This window comes from Coregonus lavaretus, assembly GCF_964263955.1.
Source record: "Coregonus lavaretus genome assembly, chromosome: 3".
NCBI lineage: Eukaryota > Metazoa > Chordata > Actinopteri > Salmoniformes > Salmonidae > Coregonus > Coregonus lavaretus.
The window spans coordinates 50,195,297-50,219,934 of NC_139990.1; the positions used below are offsets into that span (position 1 = coordinate 50,195,297).

Sequence of the window (24,638 nt, forward strand, 5' to 3'; positions counted from 1 at the left end):
GTCATCCTTATGTTAGGCCCTGATCTGGCTATGCCATATGGCTGTGGGCTACACTAGTTAATTTGGCAGACAATTTGCTTATAATTCCTGTGGCATTCTTTAATAGTAAGAAGCAGTGGTTGGAACCGGTTCAGGGAATAGAACCAAAAAATAACAAAACATTTAAAGAAATAGAAAGAGAACCTGGAACGAAAGTGATCCATACTGTTCCGGAACAGAACTGTCATTTTTTTTTTCAATTTAAAGTTTTATTAAGTTTTCAATCAACCAACCAAACACATTCCACATTCACAGATGTGAATTAAATTTTTTTTTTAAAAATAATAATAATAAAAAATTGTTTTATATATGTATATATATATACATACATATATATACATACATACATACATACATACATACATACATACACACACAAATAATAATTATAACAAAATTTAAATTATAGAACTTGCAGCAGCACTATCAAGGTTCTTATTAGCTATTTCCAGCCTTAGCTGAGATGACGAGCCAATAATTAGTTTTTAGGTTTTACAGCACCTTACACAACACGCATCTGCCCATCTCCCTGATTCCCCCATTCACTCTGTCCAATTTGAAATATAGTTGAGTAGTGGAGACCAGAGTCTATCAAACTTGGGCTGTCTCTTGTGGAGGTCATAAGAGAACTGTCATTTTAAAAGCATGGGAACCTGTTAATAATGTTATTTTACGTTCCAGGCATTTTTTTTCTAGTCCACAACAAAGCGCCTATGCAAAGCCCTCACTCTGTCACTCAGAAACGTATTCATGTCTGCCTGCAAGCTGAAAATCTTTGCCTGTGCGTGTTTAGGCTACCTGCCCCTCCCCCCTCCGAAGCATAGGCTACTGTACTGACATTACAAGCTTGATTCAGAAGATAGGGAGAGAGATTTTTAATTAGCTAGAGAAGAATGGATGAACTTTTTCAATGCTAGTTAAGGATACATAAGGCCTAGTTATCACGTTTCACGATTGGATTTATTAACTACAAAAAGGTTAGACGTGTTTTTAATTCTGGTGCTGCTCTGCACACACAAGCTTGTTAGCTAGCTAGCTCAAGCTTGTTAGTTAGCTTACTCGCTCAAAGGACATTCAAAATTCCTCCATAGAAGCATAATTCTGTGGACCTAATTCAGTTAATGCATGTCAAAAGACGCCCGGCGCTTCAAGCCTCCTCCTCAACCCTCTCGCTCTCTCCCTACCAACAACATTTGTCACATATTGCGCCATAATTTAGGCTACACTTGTCTGTCCATCAAACATGTAAACAACTAGCTCGCCTGTTCTATCCGTACTGATGGGTGAAGTCATTTCATCAGCTAGATGTAAAGAACGGTTGATTTCACAGGTAAAAAAAGGAACATAAAAAGGAACGATATACACCAGTATTTTTTGGGTTCGACCCGGTTCTTTATTTTGCTGGTCAGAAAAGAGCGGAATGAAACAAAAAAATAATTGTGGTTCTGTTCAGAACGAAACGATTGGAAAATAATTTTGGTTCCAACCCCTGGTAAGAAGAATACAACTGAACATAGCTGAAAAATAGAAAGGATCTTTTTCCCAAGCTATTTGAAACAGGTCCTCCTATATGTTTAATTCAGAGTTAGTTATGCAACTTTAGTTGTGATACAAAAGTTTGCTAAAAGTTTGATTTCTAATACATTTTAAGGCTGCATGATGAGACTAATGACGATTTGGGAAAAAAAGTAACATGAAAGACATGCGCTCCGCTCTGTTTCTTGCGCAGGCTGCACACACTTCATCAGTCTCTCATTCACAATATGACAAGCACTTGATAATATTCTCACCCATCAGACTATTCTCAATTTAATCTGGTCTTTACATTTAGCCTACTAATACGTGTGGAATTATTTTTGATTTAGAATGGCCCACAAAAAAAATAACATCCGTAGCCTGCACTTGAATTGCGAATGGAGGAAGCGCGTCCAGCGGTTACATTTTTAATATACCAGGTAGGCTACACCTGTTGTAAAGCGGATTAATGTACTTAATTCTTTTTTTTAAAGCAATAAATATAGCAGCACAAAAAAGCTTGGGATCCTAGTTTAAATAGTGGTCAGTCAAAACTCTGTTTTCACACGTGACTGGGCTTATAAGAACACGTTTCACTAGGCTCTGTAGGCTATGGGCTATCCAACCCTGTTCCAGGGGTCCTAGGCTCTGTAGGCTATGGGCTATCCAACCCTGTTCCAGCGGTCCTAGGCTCTGTAGGCTATCCAACCCTGTTCCAGCGGTCCTAGGCCTACAGTGCCTTCAGAAAGTATTTATACCCCTTGACTTATCCCACATGTTGTGGTACTGCCTGAATTCAAAATTGATTAAATACTTTTTTTTCTCCACCCATCTACACCATAATTTACATTTTTAGTCATTTAGCAGACGCTCTTATCCAGAGCGACTTACAGTTAGTGAGTGCATACATTTTCATACTGGTCCCCCGTGGGAATCGAACCCACAACCCTGGCGTTGCAAACACCATGCTCTACCAACTGAGCTACACGGGGCCACTTATGAAGTGAAAACATATTTAGATATTTTTGCAAATGTTACAGAACTATCTAATTTACATAAGTATTCACACCCCTGAGTCAATACATGTTAGAATCAGCTTTGGCAGCGATTACAGCTGTGAGTCTTTCTGGGTAAGTCTCTAAAAGCTTTACACACCTGGATTAAACAATATTTGCCCATTATTCTTTCAGAAATTCTTGAAGCTCTGTCAAGTTGGTTGTTGATCATTGCAAGACAGCCCTGTTCAAGTCTTTTCATAGACTTTCAAGCCGATTTAAGTCAAAACTGTAACTAGGCCACTCAGGAACATTCAATGTCATCTTGGTAAGCAACTCCAGTGTATATTTGGCCTTGTGTTTTAGGTAATTGTCCTGCTGAAAGGTGAATTTGTCTCCAGTTTCTGTTGGAAAGCAGACTGTACCAGGTTTTCCTCTAGGTTTTCGCCTGTGCTTAGCTCTATTCACTAATGGCTTGCCATTACAAAGGGGTTGAATACTTATTGACTCAAGACATTTGAGCTTTTCATTAATTTATAAACATTTCTAAAAACAGTATTCCACTTTGACATTATGGGGTATTGTTTGTAGGCCAGTGATACTTTCTAAAGGCACTGTATAGGCTACGCTTAAAGTTATTTGGCCACTTTAGTTTTGATACAAACCTTATAAAAACATATAGCCCTATGGGCTAGGCTACATGATGCATGGGACTATGAAAAATGCATACGCTGTTTCTTGCCTTGGACTGCACATGCTGGGCATCATTCACAAGTGATAATATTCTCACTGTAATCTTGTCTTTACATATACTAAATAATATATGTGTGAAATTAGTTTTGATTTAGAATGGGCCATTATCATGCACGGGGGGGCATGTCATCTATGCACTTAAATAGCGAATGGAGGACGCTTTTCCCGCAGTTCATTTTCATGCCAGCCAGGTAGGCTACTCCGATTGTAAAGCAAAGCAATGTGCTTAATATTAGGAAAGTTGAGAAATAAATATAGTAGGCCTAGCCTATAGAAAGTTGATTTAACAGAGGCCATCAAAACTGTTTTCTCACACAATTGCATAGCATAGCCTATAGAAATGTTGTGCAACAGGGGCTTATAGGAACACTTATTTCATTCCATGCATCAACCAGCTATGAGGACCTGGCTCTCGCTGTGCAACAGGTGATCCCATTCCGCTCAAACTCTGAATGCCAGGGCTCTCATGAAGTGTTTGATTTGATTTTCGATTGCATTGATGTCAGAGTGATTAGAGGGCCAATAGAGCGCTGAGTACCAGGCCGTTAGCGACTACCCGTTAGACGTTTGGTAGGCTACTAATGACCATCGGCGACATCAGAGCACAGTGGAATTTGACTGCAGTCATGACCCATGACTGCCGGTGTGGCGGTAATACCGTCACCGTAACAGCCCTGCCCGTGACCCTGTTTTGACCTCTGACCTTTGAGTCTCTTGAGGGCCTCCGTGCTGCAGACGTCCACTCTGAGAGCTGTCAGCTGGGTCTCCCTCAGCTCCTCCTCCTCCACCACCCGCTTGTAGCCCGCAAGCTGCTCGATGAACGACTGGGGCTGGAGAGAGGGGGCGGGAGGGAGAGGGGGAAGGAAAGAGTGAGGGAGGGGGGAAGGAGGGAGGGAAAGAGTATTTTTGTGTGCATCTCCTTTAAGGGCCAATCATCAGTTGAAACAATAAAGCGTCCTCCCCGCCACTATTTCGGTAAAAAGCTGAGTGATGGGCTGGAGAAACATAACCACTAAAATTCATAGACAGAGCTATGGATGCAAGGACTGACCATCCATGGTATCAAAATGATAGTTTTAACAATGTTTTGAGGGTATACCATGTTTGCTTACATTTACTTTGTTTACAAACATTGGAGTAAAACAAGCTTATATTTGGGGTTCTGATGGGGTGTGACAGTTGAACTAAGCTCATGAGGCATTTATGTTATATTCTTCAAGAATCAATGGGTACACATCATTAATTTATCAAACCAAAAATGTATGTAGCAACTGCGGATTACCCCTTTAAAAAGGGTGAACGCAATTTAGCAGAGGACAGAAAAAAATACACTTACTATGAAATCAGCCACGATCTTGGACTTCAGGGCAGCTTTGGGGTTGACTGGGGCTGCAGGGCAAAACCACAACACATGAGCAACACAACACACTGACCTGTACATGACTGTTGACTCATACAGATCCAGAGGTTAGAGAAACAGAGGAGGGGGGGGGGGGGATGAAGAGAGAGAGAGAGAGAGAAAGAAAGAGATGGCAAAAGGAAAAGATGGTGACAAAGGAGAGAAAGAAATAGGAGCATAGGAGACTGACCTGGCGGAGGAAGAGTCTCTTTAGCCTTCTCTTTCTCCCTCTCTCTCTCTCTCTCCTTCCTGGCCAGGTTGGCTTTGAGCTGGGTGATGAGTTCCTCAGGATAGACGTTCCTCTCCTCCCAGATAGTGAAGATCCGCTCCACTGACTTACGCACCTTCGGGTCTCTGGCAAGACAACAGGTCAAAGGGCAAGAGGTTAGAAGGGCATAGAGTCAGTCAGCAACAGATTGGTGGTCAATTTCCTCATACATGGGCTATTCCTAACTTCCACCTAAATCAGATGTTCACTTAGTCTCCCCATTGACAATTAAAATTAGCATCAAATGGAAGTTAGGATGTGCCTCACAATATTCATATAACCCAGCGCAGTTCACTCACTTGACCATTAGGGCGGCATTGGGGAGCACCTCAGCGAAGGCTGAGCGGTAGACGATGGCGTTCTTTCTCTTGCAGTTCTGGATGACATCATTGGCCAGGTAGAACAGATTCAGACGGTGGTTGGTGTCCGCTGATGGAGAGAAGGAGGAGAGGAAGACAGGGAAGAAGAAGAATAGGTGGAGGAGGAAGAGGGTTAGTGAGTCCTCAGAATCCTGATGTTTAACCACAAATCAAATGTGATGGTAACCACTAAAACCTTGACCAGCCTAAGCCTAGACCACCCTAGTCTAGTGGATGACCTGCCTAAACCTAGACCATCCTAGCCCAGTGGATGACCTGCCTAAACCTAGACCACCCTAGCCCAGTGGATTACCTGCCTAAGCCTAGACCACCCAGTGGAAGACCTTGCCTAAGCCTAGACCACCCTAGCCCAGTGGAAGACCTTGCCTAAGCCTAGACTACCCTAGCCCAGTGGAAGAACTTGCCTAAGCCTAGACCACCCTGGCCCAGTGGATGACCTGCCTAAGCCTAGACCACCCAGTGGAAGACCTGCCTAAACCTAGACCACCCAGTGGATGACCTGCCTAAACCTAGACCACCCTAGCCCAGTGGATGACTGGCCTAAACCTAGACCACCCAGTGGATGACCTGCCTAAGCCTAGACCACCTTAGCCCAGTGGATGACCTGCCTAAACCTAGACCACCCAGTGGATGACCTGCCTAAACCTAGACCACCCTAGCCCAGTGGAAGACCTGCCTAAACCTAGACCACCCAGTGGATGACCTGCCTAAACCTAGACCACCCTAGCCCAGTGGATGACCGGCCTAAACCTAGACCACCCAGTGGATGACCTGCCTAAGCCTAGACCACCTTAGCCCAGTGGATGACCTGCCTAAACCTAGACCACTCAGTGGATGACCTGCCTAAGCCTAGACCACCTTAGCCCAGTGGATGACTGGCCTAAGCCTAGACCACCCTAGCCCAGTGGATGACCTGCCTAAGCATAGACCACCCAGTGGAAGTCCTATTAGCTCATGCATGCATTTGCTAATCAATTCTGGCAATATAGCAAAACCAACCATAGATCGGTGTCTATGGGAAACTTCACTGAAATGACTAACAATGCAGTGCTTTTACCAAGTGACAGTCAGAGGTAGACCACTTGGGATACGGAGTCATGATAAGTTGATATTCACTTTTCTATCTAAAGCATAATTAACGCAGACACAAAACGTCATTACTGCAGCGCACACTTTTTTCAACTGACAACTTCTCCAACTGAAGCCCTGTGTTACAGGGAAGGCTAAGTCATGGAAACCAAGTAAGCTTGTCATGCTGCTAAATGGAGTCCAACATGAATCAATGACCTAGAAAATTAAGCCTGGTTGTTGGGAAAGAAACACAGCTTGAAATGTCACCTAATTTACTCATGAACGGCAATATAAAGGCTCTAACATCTACCACCCTGAATATATGAAGATCCAGTTCAACATTTTCCAAGATGTGGCACGCAACAAGTTAGTCACAACAATGTCAATAATAATGTTCAGTGCGCGGCCTGTTAATTCATGACACATTGTTTTCAGACAGATGGCATTCTAAGGCCACCACGGTGCCAAGAACAGCGCAGACATCGTCGTAGCGTAAGACGACATTCATGTAATAAATGTTTTTATTATTAGACCAAGAAGACTGAAAGCTGGAGAATGCCATACATTCAAAAGCCTGCCCACCCAGAGTTAAGCTATTTCAAAGTGATCAGGTGATGGAGTAGAGAAAAAGGACACAAATCAAACACAGATCAGGTTCTGATGCAGACAAGACTAGAAACGGTATGTACGAGTCCCACAATATCAATTAGGGTTATTGAAGCCATATTGATAAACTGAAAGGGATATTAGCCTATGTCCTATAGCCTCAGCATCTTGTGCAGGACAGCTGGGATGACCAGTATAAACCAACTGATTAGAGTAAGTCTTAGTAAATGGTAACAAATCAAACACAGAGAAACATTACCACTTTGTAACATAAAATAACAATGCAGAAGCCTTTCATTCATCACAGTTGATTCCAGTGGGGAATGGTTGGCAAGTCAAAGGAGAGAGAAACATCCCCACTGACTCCCCATGGAAAGATGCATTCAGGGAGGAGGAGTTGGAAAGTATACAACCTGGGGAGGAAGAGATGATGACTGAGCATAGAACAGAAAACAACACTCTATTCCGTCTACAGTGCGCAAACCAAACAACATGTTTCCCCTACAACACTAAGGGCTCGATTCAGTCCGTTTCGCAGAAGTTCAGCGCTATAATGTGCTTGAAATTGAAAGGTAATTTCCGATTCAGCCGACTAATGCAGCGTATACCATGAATAAAGTCTCAGCGAACGCAGAAACATTGCCTTTCAATTTCTACTGCGCTGTAGTGCAGGTCTTCAGCACTACGGATTGAATCGAGCCCTAAGATATAAAATGAACGTATTAGTTCATTACATGAAAACGGCTCTTCTTCGAAAAGATCCTTGAGTCAAAAAAGACAACTTTCTGAAGTCTAGGCCTAACTAAGTCTGAGTTGCACAGGAGTAGTGGGGAAGGGGAAACGGTTCAAAATATCAAATAAACAATCGCTTTCAATAGCAACAGGGTCCCAGCTTCCTTCCCTGGCCTAAGCTATATTGTAAAGAGGAATCCTTGCAAATCTTCAGTTGAGAATATTGCAGAATGATTATGGACTAGGACATGTTATTGGGTGTAGATGTGGGGCCTGGGATGGAACACCTGTTGCACACACAGGAGTGACTGAGAATCACTATTCTACTACAGCAGACGCCGTAGTCTAGGTGGACACGGGCTCATTTCAACAGACCGACAAACACAGTCAGACACACTCAGGGCCACCCGATCTCTAGTCAGGGCCACCCGATCTCTGGTCAGAGCCACCAGCTCTCTGGTCAGGGCCACCCGATCTCTAGTCAGGGCCACCCGATCTCTAGTCAGGGCCACCCGATCTCTGGTCAGAGCCACCAGCTCTCTGGTCAGGGCCACCCGATCTCTAGTCAGGGCCACCCGATCTCTAGTCAGGGCCACCCGATCTCTAGTCAGGGCCACCAGCTCTCTGGTCAGGGCCACCCGATCTCTAGTCAGGGCCACCCGATCTCTAGTCAGGGCCACCCGATCTCTAGTCAGGGCCACCCGATCTCTAGTCAGGGCCACCCGATCTCTAGTCAGGGCCACCCGATCTCTAGTCAGGGCCACCCGATCTCTAGTCAGGGCCACCCGATCTCTGGTCATGGCCTCCCGATCTCTGGTCATGGCCTCCCGATCTCTGGTCATGGCCTCCCGCTCTCTGGTCAAACAGTCCAAGTCTGGGGGATTTAAGTTTCAACCTCCAAAGCAATAGAATAGTGATGGGGTCGATACAGTTACATATCGGGATATTCTTTGTGATATTTCTTATCATTTTGACAATGTCGTAATATTATTTTTGCGTTAGTTGGATGTACCTGCACCAAAACTCCAGGATTTTCCTTCATAGCTTGTTCTCCATCTTTTTAAATAGGGAGCCAATTTGTTTTCAGCACTTTTATTCCCATGACTGATCAAAACGTGTTTCTCATGGCTCTCTCTTGTCCATCTGCAGCAGACATATGGTGAGCAATATGTTTGGAACATCCAATCGCAATAAAATCACAGTATCAAAATCACAACACATACAGAAATTGTGAGAATCGCAATACATAGTATGGCACCAAAGTAGGGCGATAATATCGTATTGTGAGGTCCCTGGCCATTCCCAGCTCTACAAAGCAATAGACTGACTGCTTGACCAGGCAGACTGCGATGCTACGTGAACCATCAGATAGCAATCATGGGCAAATGATGCACAACATGTCAACTGGTATTACAACAGCATTAGGCTAAGCATACCTCTAGGAAGGACAGCCCAGTTTGCAGAAATTGGTTCCGAAACCTTTTCTGTTCCGTGACCCACATAAAAGCTTTTCAGTACCACCACCAGGGGGACCAGGGGTTCCTCCTGACCCAACACGGAAAACACTGACCTAGTACAAGCGAGCCAGTACCCAATATTTTTGGGTAGCAAATTAGCACGCTTTTAGCCTTCCAAACCGAAATGAACTCAAATTGTAGTGGTAGAGGTCGCGGGGAGGGTAATTGTTATGCAGAAGGACTGAGAAGCTCAGCTCTGGTGACTTTTTAAAAAAGGACATTCTACTCCAAAATGAATGAAAATAAAATAATGCTGACACCATCTAAAGTATAATTTCCACCCCCAGAACTGAGCCCCAATAACATATTGTTACAATTATTTTAACATATTGGACCATGCATATAGCCTATGCATGGTCCATATTATCAGGTATGCTTCTAGCAATAAGCAGTATCACCTGTAGCCCAACTGATGCAGCATAGTGGCTATAAATAAATAGGCTGAAGCATGGGGTTGCCTATCTGCATTTACCCTATTGGGCTAATCAATGCTAATCAATCATTAGCTAGATCCCAAATGTAATCTTTTAACTAGTTAGCATCCTATTGATTACTTTTATGTCCCAGAAAACTTGCACAGTGAATATAATGTAGCCCTGCCTACATGTTAGGGTAACTTGGGGTAACACCCCCCTCCCGTACTTCTCACTGAAACCACTTCATGTCACCATTTCCCCCCCAACACTTTCACTAGTTGCCACTACTCTTGCTCGACTAAAAATGTAATCTGTTTCATCACAATTTTTTTCCTCACTCCCCCCCAAACAAATTTGAGGTAGGTTGGCGTTTCACCCCAAGTTACCTTACAATTGACCATGTTACATTTTGCCCCACTCTCCCCTATGCAAATTGCAGAGTGGTAATGTGCTTAACCATGATGCTGCTAAAACCTCTGTGGTGCAGTTCTTGCATATTTAGAAGTTGACAAATAAATAAAGTAGGAATGGAAAGCTCGGAACCCCCTCTTTTTAACAAAGGCCATTAAAACTGCTGTTTTCCCCACGATTGCAAGAATTGTTGTGCATTGACAGTTTGTCAGAATGCAGGTTTCCCTCCCTATAGCACTCATAACTTGAAAGCACCTCAAGAGGGAAATAGGGAAATAGGGAAATAGATAAACTATCCTACCATGCGGTTATCTGATTTTTCTAGTCATTACATTTTGTTTGCAGAGGAAAAGTAAATGTGGACTGGACTGTTCTAGCATCTTCAAAGTGTGCCTCAACATAAATATTTATGTTTCATATTTTTGGGGCGTGGCAGCAATGATTTTGCCGTGGCGCAGCGCCACAGTTAAATGAGTGCAGCAGAAACACTGCATTACAACACAACCCTAGGAGCTGAACTGTTGACACGGCCATCCACCATTCCGTGAAAATTAAAACATTTTTGTTGAAAACAAGTTTAGCCTTGACAATGAAGCCTACAATTCATCAAGTTTATCTTTGGTTGACAGAGTTCAAAAGCTAGTTTGAATGTTTGAGGACATCATACATAAAGCACAGCACCATAAACAACAGATATACATGTGGTTGAGCCAATGACAGCGACAGAGAGAGATAGGAACACATGCAACTTTCCAAATGTTAACACTCTACTGCAGTGCAATTCATTTTCAATTAATGAAAACTGCTCAGGGCAATGGAAGTGTTGAAAACCAGCTAAACCTTTATAGCTGGAGGCAAGAGAAGTGGACAACATCAGTTTCCATAAACAACAAAACACTGGCATATCTATTTCCATGGCATATCCATATCACAACATGCACTTCATAAAATTACCCATCAAAACACAATGAATGACATTGTCAAAGTTTAGGTCTAGACCTACTCTAGCTATTTAAGATTTTAACTCCAGTGTTCGACAAACATAGATAGCTATGCCAAACACTGGAGTTAAAATCTTAGCTAGGCCTACCCAGGGGCATTGCGAGGGGTGGCACAAGCCACCCCTGAAATATGATTGGCCACCCTTAGTGTCCCGCCATTCTCATTGGGTCAGAGCGCTGTCAATCGGTCTCAGATTGGAGAGAAAGAGCAGTGGGTTTGTTCTGGCTGGAAGGCTGTTTGATTGGCTGGCTGTCTTTTTGGGGGACTACGGAGAGCCCAGCTGCAGTGAGAGAACAGCATGACTTCTCTCTCAGTTGAGTTGACGAAAGCAGTGCAGAGGTGGAAGATGGCTAGGTAACTGCTGTTTGACTTGACAGTAAACTAAACTAGAGTTTCCCGGTGCAGAGCTAGTGTAGACGTTTATTGCTGTAGGCTATGGCATGTGTTTGTTCTAGAATGTTAGGCATGTCCCTTATTGACTGAGGTGAATGAAGCTACAGCAGCCAAAGTGATAATGGCTGGAGTTATTTTTGCTTGTTTTTGCTGTTCTCCAAATAGCATTTTAGAGCTTTTAATTTGTGTAGAAATGCAGTAAATCTTAAACTTTCAAAAAATTACTTGGATGGAGAGTTACCACTGAACATGTACAGTATCTAACTTGAATATGGATAACTTCTAATTGATTTATTTGAATAAATTAGGGCAGATACAAATTAACAGTTGAAACAGCAGAGGTGGCAACACAGGTCTCAGAGTGGTAGGGCAAACATTTTCCACTGGGCCCGGAGTTCTTCCTGATCTGGTAACCTAACCAGGTAAAACGCTGGACCTTATGACAGTGATTAATCAATTGTAAAAAGGTTTTATATGGGCTATAATGGGACCAGTTTTTCAAAAATCATGTCAGATGGTTTAAAAAACTCCTGGCCCTGGGGAGCATGAAAACCCTGTCAGACTGCAGCAACCTTGTACTTGTTAATATGAATTATGTTTTAAAACACAGACATAGAGACAACTACGCTTTATACAGGTTTGCGTCATGTAGACCTATGATAAAAAATGAACTCTTATTTCCAGTTAATAATTTGAATGAAAAGGTCTATGTAGCCTTGCCAGAGAGACAGGGCGCATAGTAGGCTGTGTCAGTAGCCTCCAGATTATCAGACTGAGAAATCGTCTCATGTTCATCCCATACAGCATACCAGATCGCTAATGTTTAGGTGTAGGCTGCTGCAACATTCATGTAAAGAGTTTTTGCTCGTGTCTGTCGGGGCTGATGTGTTATCACATTTGCTAAATAAATAGGCCTATGCAGGAAAGTGGTGAGAGCGCTTTGCTAGATTTGCCTTGTGCCCGGCCTGTGATCTCCCTAACCTGATTGGTCAAGACACACACAGAACATGATGTGCAGGACAGAAATTGTGTGCTAATAGTTCACAAATCATGAGGCTAATAAGCCCCCCCAAACAATTATTTGGTCAATATTTTGTATTAAACTAAATCAGCTCGCACCCGTTTGCCGGCGGCTCTGAAACAGTTATTCAATACAACACATCATATTTTAAGCCAATTTAACGCTATTTGTGATACAATTTGCTCATTTCCCATTGCCACCCCGTTAAAACAACCATACAATCGACCCTGGGCCTAACCCAGATTTCTTCCTAAAGGCAGGTTTTTCAGCCCACTTGCTTACACAGCAACCTGTATCACCTGTGCTCTGTCAACACCACCCCCATTTTAACTCTAGTTCAAAAACATTTGATAGTTTGGCTAGCCAGCTACGTTAATTACCTGGCTCGAGCTGGCTACTCTATCCTCTGCAGTTCTGCAAAAACATAGCGCATGCGATGCGCAAATAACAGGTGCAATATCGATCCATATGTCCAGACAGGCCAGGTTCGATGAAACTAAATTGATCACACGTAGCTAGCTAATATGCATGACGATGTTCTGAACTGCAGCTACTGGTAACGTTATGTACTAACTACCTTCGTATAACTAGTTAGTTACATTAGCTTGCACGCTAACTATAAGTACAAAGCGCAAGTTATTACCTAGCTTACTTTAGCTATTGCATTAACTTTATGGAGTCAACATATTTCCGTAACACATGAGGGGCATCATTGATTAGCTAGTGTGTAGCAGGGAAAGCTAGCTAACGTTAGCTACTCACATTTCTTGAGCCACTTCATCCAGTACCGAACGATAAGGCTGTGATACTTTTTATTTTCAATGCACCAGGTCGACAGTCCCTGTATGGACTCCATAGTGTTGGATACTCCTTGAAATCGGCGGTCCAGGGTGGCCTCCAAAGCGCTGCGGCCACCATGGCCGCTAACAGCTCCAGAACCCGCCGCCATTTTTCCAGTTCTCTCTGCTACTGCAGACAACGCAATGAGTCATGAAGGTAGCAAAAGGGTGACAGACAGGCGAAAGAAGACACGCCCCCTACAGATCTAGGGTTAGAGTCTGAAAACGGACCTAATAACAGTTGAGGGCCAGGCAACTTCAACAGTTGGACCAATATTTACAACATGAAAGGGACCTGTATGTTAAAAGTTGGTTGCATGCAATTGCAAGCATTATAAAATGGCATCTCTCAATGTGTCACAAATCCAATGAAGCAGCTGGAAATAATGAAAAAAGTACACAAGGGTATAAAGCTTTCATTTACAATTAAGTGTATTGTATTGTCCTGCATGTGTTTATTGGCAACATATGTACATGTATACAGGATCAAACATAAGGGGAAGACACTTTCTCCAAATCAAACATCTCTAAAGAAAAGAAAACACAACTTTGGGTCAGGTAGCTTAGTGGTTAAGAGCGTTGTGCCAGTAACCGAAAGGTCGCTGGTTCTAATCACAGAGCCGACTAGGTGAAAAATCTGTCGATGTGCCCTTGAGCAAGGCACTTAACCCTAATTGCTCCTGTAAGTCACTCTGGATAAGAGCATCTGCTAAATGACTAAAATGTAATACTTGACTAAATCTGTGCAGTCCTTCTGCAAAAAAAATTACCACTGTGGCAATTTTCATTAATAATCAAATATATAAAAATAGAGGCCAAAAACATAAAACCCTAGTCAAAAGTATGAGCTCATACGTTTCAAAGTCTTTAGTTACTTCTACACTGATAGGTTGGTTTTCGCTTATTCGAAACAGGGCTTTTGTATAGTACATTGCAGCAATATTTCAATATTACAGAACTGTATTTGGACCATAGCTAGGCTTACACTCAGGAACTGTAGTCAGGTAGAGAAGCCAAGAGCAAGCTATAGAACACTCACACAGTGGAGAGATGTCAGACATAGTATTAAACACTGACACACAGCAACTGACAGACAATGACACCTTAACAACTAGAAAGATGGAGGGTCTCACATACACAGTTATCAACTCTCCCACAAAATGTGATTGCAGAACGGTGTACACCTCGCTCAATAATATCTATACACACCATATATCCCTCCTAATCTACGACCTCGCCCTCATCCATTCTCTACCCAGCACTTCCTTTCATTCATTCACTCCCAATCCATCTCTCTCCCCGTCTTAAATCAAGTCACCACACAATAACAGGCAGGCAGTCAGCCATACAAGGCTGGGTTGGGGTTGTGAATGTGTGTGTAAGGGGGGTAGAATCACCCCTGACCTTTGCATGTCTCTGGTGCTCGAGGTAACGATGCTCTTCACCACTGATCTAGGATCAGATCACTCCCAACCCTATCCCTGACCATTATGAGGATGAACAACTATCGGACCCTGGGCCAGTGGTAAGGGATCCTTCTGCCTCCTCAGCTCTCTAGTGATGCTCTCCCTTCAGTCATCAGTGCTCTCCAGCACACTCTGGCTCAGAGCCAGGTCCCAGTAGTGTTCTGTCCCATGCTTCTTAAAGTGTTCTCTGGCCATGTTCTCTGTAGGACACTGCTTAAACTTCATCTCCCCATAGTTACGCTCCTTAGCTGTGCCCTGGGAGGATGGAGTGAGGGAGAAGGATGAGAGGGAACAGCAGGGGAAGAAAGATAAGTTTAGAGATCAGTCTTTACTGTGTTTACAATCAATCCATTATAAAGAAGCCAGTTATCCAAGATGATCAGGAGTATTATATGAAGCATGCATTGCACTCATCTCGCTTTAGTGAAATAAGATGTAATGGTTAACCACTCACCTCCCAGACCAGGCTGCATCTGTTGTTCTTCTTGGTCTCATCGTCTGCATCTGGATCTGACAAGCAGAGGTGAGGAGAAGGGATTCAGAACCACAACAACTACAGTGAAGTATTATGTAATAAACAGTAAGGCATACAGCGGGAATCATCAACTAGATTCAGCTACGGGCACATTTTCTCTTGAGCGGATGGATGGTCAGGGGACCGGAACATAATTACAAATCATTTGCAACTTGACTGGAAGAAGCCTAAACAGATATAACATTTCAAACCTTGCTTTTTTTCCTTTATACGATTACATATCTCTTGTGTGGGAATACTTTGGAACAGATTTCCAAAACTTAAAATCACTTGGAGCTGATTTGTTGCCGTTTTTACAGTCTTTTATGTCCAACAATTAAAAAAATAAAATAACTCAGAAAACGTGGGGGGCCAGATTAAATCACGCCATTTGGGGAACCCTGGCATATTTGGTCTGAGCACAACATATTTCTGCACACACACATACATATATATAAATTAAATTCTCACCATCTCTCTTGGAGTTGTGTTCTTCCCATTTGATTCTGCTCAACATGAGCCTCTTGAACTTCTTCTGGGCTTTGGGACCTGAGAGAACAGTACATGCATGCTCAGTCATGTAGTTAACTCTGGGGTACAGAAGAACCCATTTACAGCAACAAGTCATAACAAGAAATGTTATGAGATTTTCATGAGACGTTATGGTAATTAAAGGCTTGTTACTTGAATGGTTCAGAATCAGAGTGAAAATAGACCCCATTTAAAAGAGACTAATATGGTCTCTCTCCTCTCACCTCCCTCCACCACCACCATGTTGACGTCTCGGTGTAGCACCACAGTGCCGGTCAGGTACAGCTGGTTGGCGTTGGCTTCCACCTTAAACTTTTTAGCCGGGTTGTGGAGGTTACGGATCCTGAGGAAAAGAGAGGGGGTGAGCGAGCAAGTAAGCAAGTACGAATGAGTAGGAAAGGCACACAGACACACTCAGCCGTAAACAGTTACAGTGGGGGAAAAAAGTATTTAGTCAGCCACCAATTGTGCAAGTTCTCCCACTTAAAAAGATGAGAGAGGCCTGTAATTTTCATCATAGGTACACATCAACTATGACAGACAAATTGAGAATTTTTTCCCCAGAAAATCACATTGTAGGATTTTGATTTTTTATGAATATATTTGCAAATTATGGTGGAAAATAAGTATTTGGTCACCTACAAACAAGCAAGATTTCTGGCTCTCACAGACCTGTAACTTCTTCTTTAAGAGGCTCCTCTGTCCTCCACTCGTTACCTGTATTAATGGCACCTGTTTGAACTTGTTATCAGTATAAAAGACACCTGTCCACAACCTCAAACAGTCACACTCCAAACTCCACTATGGCCAAGACCAAAGAGCTGTCAAAGGACACCAGAAACAAAATTGTAGACCTGCACCAGGCTGGGAAGACTGAATCTGCAATAGGTAAGCAGCTTGGTTTGAAGAAATCAACTGTGGGAGCAATTATTAGGAAATGGAAGACATACAAGACCACTGATAATCTCCCTTGATCTGGGGCTCCACGCAAGATCTCACCCCGTGGGGTCAAAATGATCACAAGAGTGAGCAAAAATGAGCAAAAATCCCAGAACCACACGGGGGGACCTAGTGAATGACCTGCAGAGAGCTGGGACCAAAGTAACAAAGCCTACCATCAGTAACACACTATGCCGCCAGGGACTCAAATCCTGCAGTGCCAGACGTGTCCCCCTGCTTAAGCCAGTACATGTCCAGGCCCGTCTGAAGTTTGCTAGAGTGCATTTGGATGATCCAGAAGAGGATTGGGAGAATGTCATATGGTCAGATGAAACCAAAATATAACTTTTTGGTAAAAGCTCAACTCGTCGTGTTTGGAGGACAAAGAATGCTGAGTTGCATCCAAAGAACACCATACCTACTGTGAAGCATGGGGGTGGAAACATCATGCTTTGGGGCTGTTTTTCTGCAAAGGGACCAGGATGACTGATCCGTGTAAAGGAAAGAATGAATGGGGCCATGTATCGTGAGATTTTGAGTGAAAACCTCCTTCCATCAGCAAGGGCATTGAAGATGAAACGTGGCTGGGTCTTTCAGCATGACAATGATTCCAAACACACCGCCCGGGCAACGAAGGAGTGGCTTTGTAAGAAGCATTTCAAGGTCCTGGAGTGGCTTAGCCAGTCTCCAGATCTCAACCCCATAGAAAATCTTTGGAGGGAGTTGAAAGTCCGTGTTGCCCAGCGACAGCCCCAAAACATCACTGCTCTAGAGGAGATCTGCATGGAGGAATGGGCCAAAATACCAGCAATAGTGTGTGAAAACCTTGTGAAGACTTACAGAAAACGTTTGACCTGTGTCATTGCCAACAAAGGGTATATAACAAAGTATTGAGAAACTTTTATTGACCAAATACTTATTTTCCACCATAATTTGCAAATAAATTCATTAAAAATCCTACAATGTGATTTTCTGGATTTTTTTCCCTCATTTTGTCTGTCATAGTTGACGTGTACCTATGATGAGGCCTCTCTCATCTTTTTAAGTGGGAGAACTTGCACAATTGGTGGCTGACTAAATACTTTTTTCCCCCACTGTACATGTGCACCGAGACTTACCTAAAAACTATAACATACACACAAAATGTGCAACAAAACAGAGACCCAAACCCACCTATAGACTGCGATGTGAACTCCAAGACTCAGGTCCTCTTTGAGTTTCTTCACCTTCTTCTCTTTCCTCTGCTCGGTTGTGAGCTTCCGGGCTGCATTGGCCTCCTCATGGGCCCTGAGGACAAACACACAGACAGCTGGTTATGTAGTGAGAGGAGAGAGAAACGGTGAGGGTAAGAGAGAGGGGAAAATATATACGAGAAATGTGTAGTGGTTTGACTTACTTCTGTCTCTTGGCCATCTGAGCTCTGACGTGGGCCTCTACCTTAGTGGGATCCTGTACTGCCTCCGTACCCAGCACTCTCATCAGGTTAGAGATACGCACTGAGGAGACAAACCCTCAAGGTTAGAGATATGCACTGAAACGGGGAGGAGAGGAACACAGGGCCTCAAACAGGACTACCACTCAGTAAATAAACTTCAAATTAAAGAGAAAAGAACACCAGCATTACTTCAAATGTTGAGAATTGAACAGCCCTGGTTTCTGTCCTACCTTTAGGTTCTGGTGGGGGCATGAGCCCCAGTCGGACCTTTTCCTGTAGCTCTTTCTGTCCCTCCCTGCGAGTCTGTCTCCTCAACTTCTTCTGTTCCTTCTTAGTCAGGTACACTCCCAGAGTCACTCCTGGCTTGTCTGTGTCGACTGGAGAGAGGGCGGGAGACCAACAGACTTAGAGCGGCCGTCTCAAATCGAACGGTTGTCTGCGCCACTTGGTCATGTTGTCAACAAGGCAGCATGGCGCATCGTCCAGAAACATACATCTCTTTTCCATAAAATATGTTAGAATTTTCAAACTAGTTTTCATTGGGAAGGCAGATAAAGGGTTTCTATCAAAAGCAATCCCTTTTGCATGTGAAAACAGAATCCTACCCATTACTCCACATGCTTAATTACATCACGTTTGTTTTGAGTTGACTTCGCCATGGGCTTTGAACAGGTCCCTGGGTCACGCCTGGGAGGCAGCCCAGTTCCAAATCGAATACAATCAACTTTCAGCCGATGCAAAACACGCCTACACGGGCGCCCGGGTGAGATTAATCTAACCCCCTGACTAATATCCAGGAGCCCTTCTTGAGCCCTTGACAAAGGTAACGTCAAAGAAGGGATGTGTGTGGTTACCTGGGGGGCTGATCTGGGCAGGGTGCTCCACCAGGTTTGTGACTCCAAACAACTCCATCGCCGCAAAATTGGTCTCTGTGGATCTGAGAGAGAGCGAGAAGAGATGTACAACATCAGCACAACAAGAAATCAGGAAAATGGTGGAGAAGACTTTCACGAGAATTCTTCAAAAGGTATACAACTTCGATATAGGTGTTAGGATGACTATATTGAACTAGTAAAGTAGGGAGTAAATGTGTAAAGACTCACAGGTCAATGTTGGAGGGGAGGATGTATGAGTCCCACCACTCAATGATGGGCACCTGCCCGTCTCCCAGCATCTTCTTGGGGGCAAAGAGGGCCAGCTTGGTGGAGGCCTGGATCCCTGTCTTCTTGGCTGCCTGGGCGATCTCTGTCTGCAGCTTCTCCAACTGGGCCTGGACAGGGGACGAAGGTGGTTTTGGTTGTTACATTTTCTCTCTCCATTTTTTCCTCTCTGTGATCAATTGTTGCTAAAAGTTTTTTATTTTATTATAAAAAGCTATGTGAGGGGTGGAAGGTGACGGGTCAGGGGTCAGATCTGGTACCTTAGTTCTGATCCTCTGGGCGATCTTCTCGAAGCGTCCCTGCTCGTGGAACTTGAAGCCCTTCTTGACTCGCTGGGCGGGTGCTATGTTAACACGCCCGTCAAAGTAGATAGTGGACTCCAGGTCCTCACCAGGCTTCTCCTTCAACTGCTGACGGAACTGCTCTCTCTTCACCGCACGGATATTAGCTATGGAGGGAGGAGAAGATTCATGAACACAGTCAGATATGTGACTGAAAATCAGGGAAAAGCACATTCTGATTGTGACAGTAGATAAGTGTGTTATACCTTTGAGTGTGGGCATGCGGTGGGTTAGCTCCACCTCGTTGCCGCTGGCGTCCACGGTCCGACCCATATCATCCAGAATCAGAGGGGCGGGCTTGTTTGACTCACGGGCCTCCGCCACCTTCCTACACTCAACACACATACAAACTCAGATTAAACACACACACGTTAAGCCTCCATGTATTATGACATATATCTGTGGAAGTGTCTAAAGTCTAGTCTGTTGTCTACTATACTCACGGTGGTGCTATCCCCATGGCGTGTAGGTTGGCCAGAGCCACCAGGTTATGTGGTCCTCCAGTGTTCCCAATGGCTCCCAGTATACCAGGCTTCATGGCTAACTGCGACTGGATGCGGGCCTGCAGCTCTGCAGCCTTCCTAGCCTTCTCGATGGCATCATTCATGAAAGTAGCTGCCTGGGAGGGAGCGATGGACTGGGCCGAGCCCGAGGAGAGGGCAGAGGGAGTGGGGAGAAGACGAGAGGCAAAAGGCTGGTCTGGCTGGGGAGTGGGCAGGGGCAGCCTCTGGAGGGGGACAGGAGATAAAGTGATAAGATGGTGTAACAACACATAAGTCCACAATATCTGTCAGATAGTTACACTTTTCATTTATGGAGGAGGAGAAAAGGCAGCCAATCCTTCAAGATCTAAAGAGGGAGAGAGTGGAGGAAGATGAGTCTCACCTGCTGGGAAGACACTGGGACGAAGCTCAGCTGTTTCTTCCTCTCCTCTATTTGTCTGGTGGCAGCCTCCATCATCTGTTTGATCTGAGGACAGAGAGAGGGAGAATGAACACGTTGATTCACTTCACAAGGATCTTGACAAGTCTGTATGTGAAGCAGGATCTTGGTACGTGTGTATGTGGATCTTTGTGTGTGTGTGTGTATGGCTACCTGTATCTTAGTGAGCATGGCAGGGCTCTCAGTAGGGGGTGCAGGTAGGACCTCTGGTTCCTCCACCTCCTCAAAGCGGGGGACACGTTTCCTCTTCACCGGCACACCGTCTCCTGCCTCTGGGACGTCCCGCCCCGCAACCACCTCCACCTCATCACCAAACACATCCTGGGGGAACATCAGTCTCTCATTGGCCTGAGGTTTAGCCAGAGGCACAGCCAAGCCATCTAACCAATGCAAGGAGTCATTTAAACAACCTCTTGGTGAATATCATTCACTGTTTCTTGCTCCCAGGGGAGATATGCATGACACGAACATAAAGATCAAGCCTAGTGACAATGACTTTCTGTAGATCAGCCAGTTACTGACAGTTGAAATCTCTGATATGGTAGAAACTCTCCTAGCCTATTGTTTACACCCATTCATTCCCTTCCGATATGTGTTCCACCTCTATGGTCTAACCATGTAGGTAGCTACTAGTGACAGCCTACTTTACTGATTATTCAAAGCCAGTGGTATGTCAAGCCAGTGTGTCTATGTACGCGGATGACTCAACACTATACACGTCAGCTTCTACGAGTGAAATCACTGCAATACTTAAAGAGCTGCAGTTAGTTTCAGAATGGGTGGCAAGGAATAAGTTAGTCCTAAATATTTCATAAACTAAAAGCATTGTATTTGGGACAAATCATTCACTAAACCCTAAACCTCAACTAAATCTTGTAATGAATATTGAGGTGACTAAACTGCTTGGAGTAACCCTGGATTGTAAACTGTCATGGTCAAAACATGTTGATACAACAGTAGCTAAGATGGGGAGAAGTCTGTCCATAATAAAGCGCTGCTCTGCCTTAACAACACTATCAAGGCAGGTTTTGTCCAGTTTTGTCGCACCTGGACTACTGTTCAGTCGTGTGGTCAGGTGCCACAAAGAGGGACCTCGGAAAATTACAGTTGGCTCAGAACAGGGCAGCACGGCTGGCCCTTAAATGTACACGGAGAGCTAACATTAATAAGATGCATGTAAATCTCTCATTGCTGAAAGTGGAGGAGATATTGACTTCATCACTACTTGTTTTTGTAAGAAGTGTTGACATGCGGAACACACCGAGGTGTCTGTTTAAACTACTAGCACACAGCTCGGACACCCATGCATACCACACAAGACATGCCACCAGCTGTTTCTTCACAATACAATCCCCAAGTCAAGAACAGACTATGGGAGGCGCACAGTACTACATAGAGCCATGACTACATGGAACTCTATTCCACATCAGGTAACTGATGCAAGCAGTAGAATCAGATTTAAAAAACATAACAAGACACCTTGTGGAACATCAGGGACTGTGAAGAGATACACACACAGGCACAGACATGCATACACAAACACACTACACAAATGTACATTGTAATATTGTTGTATGGTGGTTTTACACATTCTGTATTGGTGTAATAATGTTATATGATGTACTGTTTAATCTTTTTTCCCCCTTTCTTGGCAGCTGCTAATGGGGATCCCTATTAAACACAAACACAGGTTAACATGTTCTACCTCTATGGTCTAGACATGTAGGTAGCTACTGGTTACTGCCTACAGGTTAACGTGGAACGTGTGATACAACAACAGCAGCAGCGTGAGGTCTACCTTCAGGTCTCTCTTGCGGTTCCTCTCCCCGGCACCCTTGTTGCCACGGGAACTGCGGCTCTCCTCCAGGGCCTCAAATAGTCTCTCCACGAACCCTCCGGCCGATTCATCCAGGAATGGACGCAGCTGGTCTGATGGGTCAAAGGTTAGGAGTCAAGGGTAAAAGACCATATTTAAAGACTGCTGAACAGTCAGACACACAAAAACAGACGTTCTGAAAAGATTGGGTAACAGACACAGAAAAACAACATACAACAAACCTTTTCTGCCATAATTTCAGTGTAACATGTCACACACGTCAACTGCCCTCATTCTCCCCCTCACACACACACCTGTGGTCTTCCTCTTGTCCAGGCCCTTGCCCACACAGTGCAGGGCCGCAGTGACGACAGTAGGCTCTGAGAAACCCAGCACCTTCTTCACGGTCCGCTCCACCCAGGGCCGCAGCTCCTCCACCTCCCGTTTAGGAAGAGACATAGTCTACAACACAATGGTAGTCGGTAAACAAACAATCACACAGAAACATACCAACTTCTTAGCTAGCCAAGTAGCTAACGTTAACCAGAGTGGCATGGATAGGTGATCAGCGAAGTTGACAAACAGACCAACGTCACGTGTATCTGCCTAGCTAACGTTATCTAGCTAAGTTAACTACTAACGTTATGATGGTTAGTTAGCAAACACTTGCTGTTTTTGTTTCCCTTGCCTGTTGACATTTGAGTTGTCCACACAGATTTTTGCCAGTGTTGGCTAGCTAACTAGTTAGTTAGCTAGTAGTTGAAACCTAACTAGCTATGTCTCAACTACTAGCATTGAACTCTTGTAGCTAGCTAGCAAGCTACAACTGATTCCCCCCGTGCGGCGAGATCAACTTACCAAGCAGACAATTACCTCCTTGAGAGGTAAATATATCCACTTATCTACCACTTATATTCTAAAACATTAAGATTAAAATACATAATAAATCTAAGCCACTGTGAACAAACTTTGTTAGCGCGGCGTTCACACGACGTTCGGAATTCAGAACCCGGAAGCGGAAACACCAGAGGCATCATCTTCTTCTACTGTTAGTACTTGCTCCTTGTTGCCGCCTATCGTAAATCAACATGTGAATAAAAAGAGCCTATGCTCTAGGCAGAGTCCTTTCATCAAAATACAGATTTTCCAGAGGTAATCTACAATTTTACCACTCACAGTGCATTTGGCACAGATGATTGTCTTGTTGCAGCAGTTTGTCACTTGAGTACAGGGGTGTGTTCAGTTCGATTGAACCTTTGCTACGTTGCGGATAGGTTTATACTGAACGGCACGTTCCCCCAAAACGTTCAAATCAAATGTGTCACATGCTTCGTAAACAACGGGTGTGGACTAACAGTGAAATTCTTACTTACGGGCCCTTCCCAACAATGCAGAGACAAATAATAGAAAAGTAAAACACGTAATAATAAAAGGTACAATAGATGCTCTATGAGTAATGATAACTTGGCTATATCAGTACGGAGTCGATGTGCAGGGGTACAAAGTAATTGAGGTAGATATGTACATACTGTATAATAGGAATAAAGTGACAGATAGTAAACAGTAGCAGCAGCATAGGCTATGTGAAGGTGCAAAAATTGTCAATGCAGATAGTCCGGGTAGCTATTTAATTAACTATTTAGCAGTCTTATGGCTTGGGGGTAGAAGTTGTTCACTTGGGTGGCTGGAGTCTTTGACAATTTTTCTTGAACAGACTTTGAGGTACGTTTGCTCCGTTTTGGTGGGTGTGGCTTAAAGCAATGAGTGACGTATTTAAAGAGAAGCTCTGCATTTTCACCCACAACCCCTCCCCGTATTTCAATTGGTCGTTCAGTACCACCGTTTCCGTTTAATTGAACGTGCCACTACTTGTTTTCGTACTGAACGCAGCCCAGTAGTAGGCAAAGCTACTTTATTGCAGTTTGGAGTGTCGGCCAGCAGTCGGGAGTAGAGTAACGTTAGAGGCTACAGCCTAGTTCGGCCTAGTCCTAGCTATTGAATTTAAAAAATAAAAATAAAAATAAATACAAAGCCATAGAGATAACCCCGGTTATACAGTGTCAGACATAGATAAAACTGCGTTAATGCGTTTTCTCAATCACAACGTGATGCGTAAACAAACTGACATGCATTAATA

General features: G+C 43.9%; 2 protein-coding genes across 4 annotated transcripts in view; both read right to left on the reverse strand.

Annotated features, from left to right (window-relative positions):
- The window catches only part of LOC311119513 (uncharacterized protein), a gene marked incomplete at its 5' end in the record, with an annotated part of 23,182 nt that extends 9,715 nt beyond the window's left edge, over positions 1 to 13,467 (reverse strand). For both annotated transcript variants that reach the window (XR_014611989.1, XM_084157752.1), the window contains 5 exons: positions 4,006 to 4,132; positions 4,639 to 4,691; positions 4,892 to 5,055; positions 5,269 to 5,398; positions 13,281 to 13,467. Coding sequence is in view for 1 of the 2 variants with exons in the window: in XM_084157752.1 (XP_084013878.1) it covers positions 4,006 to 4,132; positions 4,639 to 4,691; positions 4,892 to 5,055; positions 5,269 to 5,398; positions 13,281 to 13,467 (661 nt within the window). The remainder of the gene's footprint in view (positions 1 to 4,005; positions 4,133 to 4,638; positions 4,692 to 4,891; positions 5,056 to 5,268; positions 5,399 to 13,280) is intronic.
- Positions 13,468 to 13,765: 298 nt separating this feature from the next.
- On the reverse strand, positions 13,766 to 23,524 carry LOC311120688 (U4/U6 small nuclear ribonucleoprotein Prp3-like). 2 transcript variants are annotated; one of them, XM_084157879.1, is made up of 17 exons: positions 23,470 to 23,524; positions 22,816 to 22,963; positions 22,484 to 22,614; positions 20,839 to 21,006; positions 20,629 to 20,712; positions 20,187 to 20,470; positions 19,950 to 20,071; positions 19,663 to 19,850; positions 19,346 to 19,512; positions 19,097 to 19,179; positions 18,473 to 18,619; positions 18,204 to 18,303; positions 17,981 to 18,094; positions 16,093 to 16,211; positions 15,809 to 15,886; positions 15,278 to 15,333; positions 13,766 to 15,078 (listed from the first exon to the last, which is right to left on the reverse strand). In XM_084157879.1, the coding sequence occupies exons 2-17, from the start codon at positions 22,958 to 22,960 to the stop codon at positions 14,929 to 14,931; spliced, it is 2,136 nt and encodes a 711-aa protein (XP_084014005.1). In that variant the 5' UTR covers positions 22,961 to 22,963; positions 23,470 to 23,524; the 3' UTR covers positions 13,766 to 14,928. The 2 variants fall into 2 exon arrangements, with proteins under 2 accessions (XP_084014005.1, XP_084014004.1); XM_084157878.1 differs by having other exon boundaries at positions 23,360 to 23,520.
- Between the last annotated feature and the right edge of the window lie 1,114 nt (positions 23,525 to 24,638).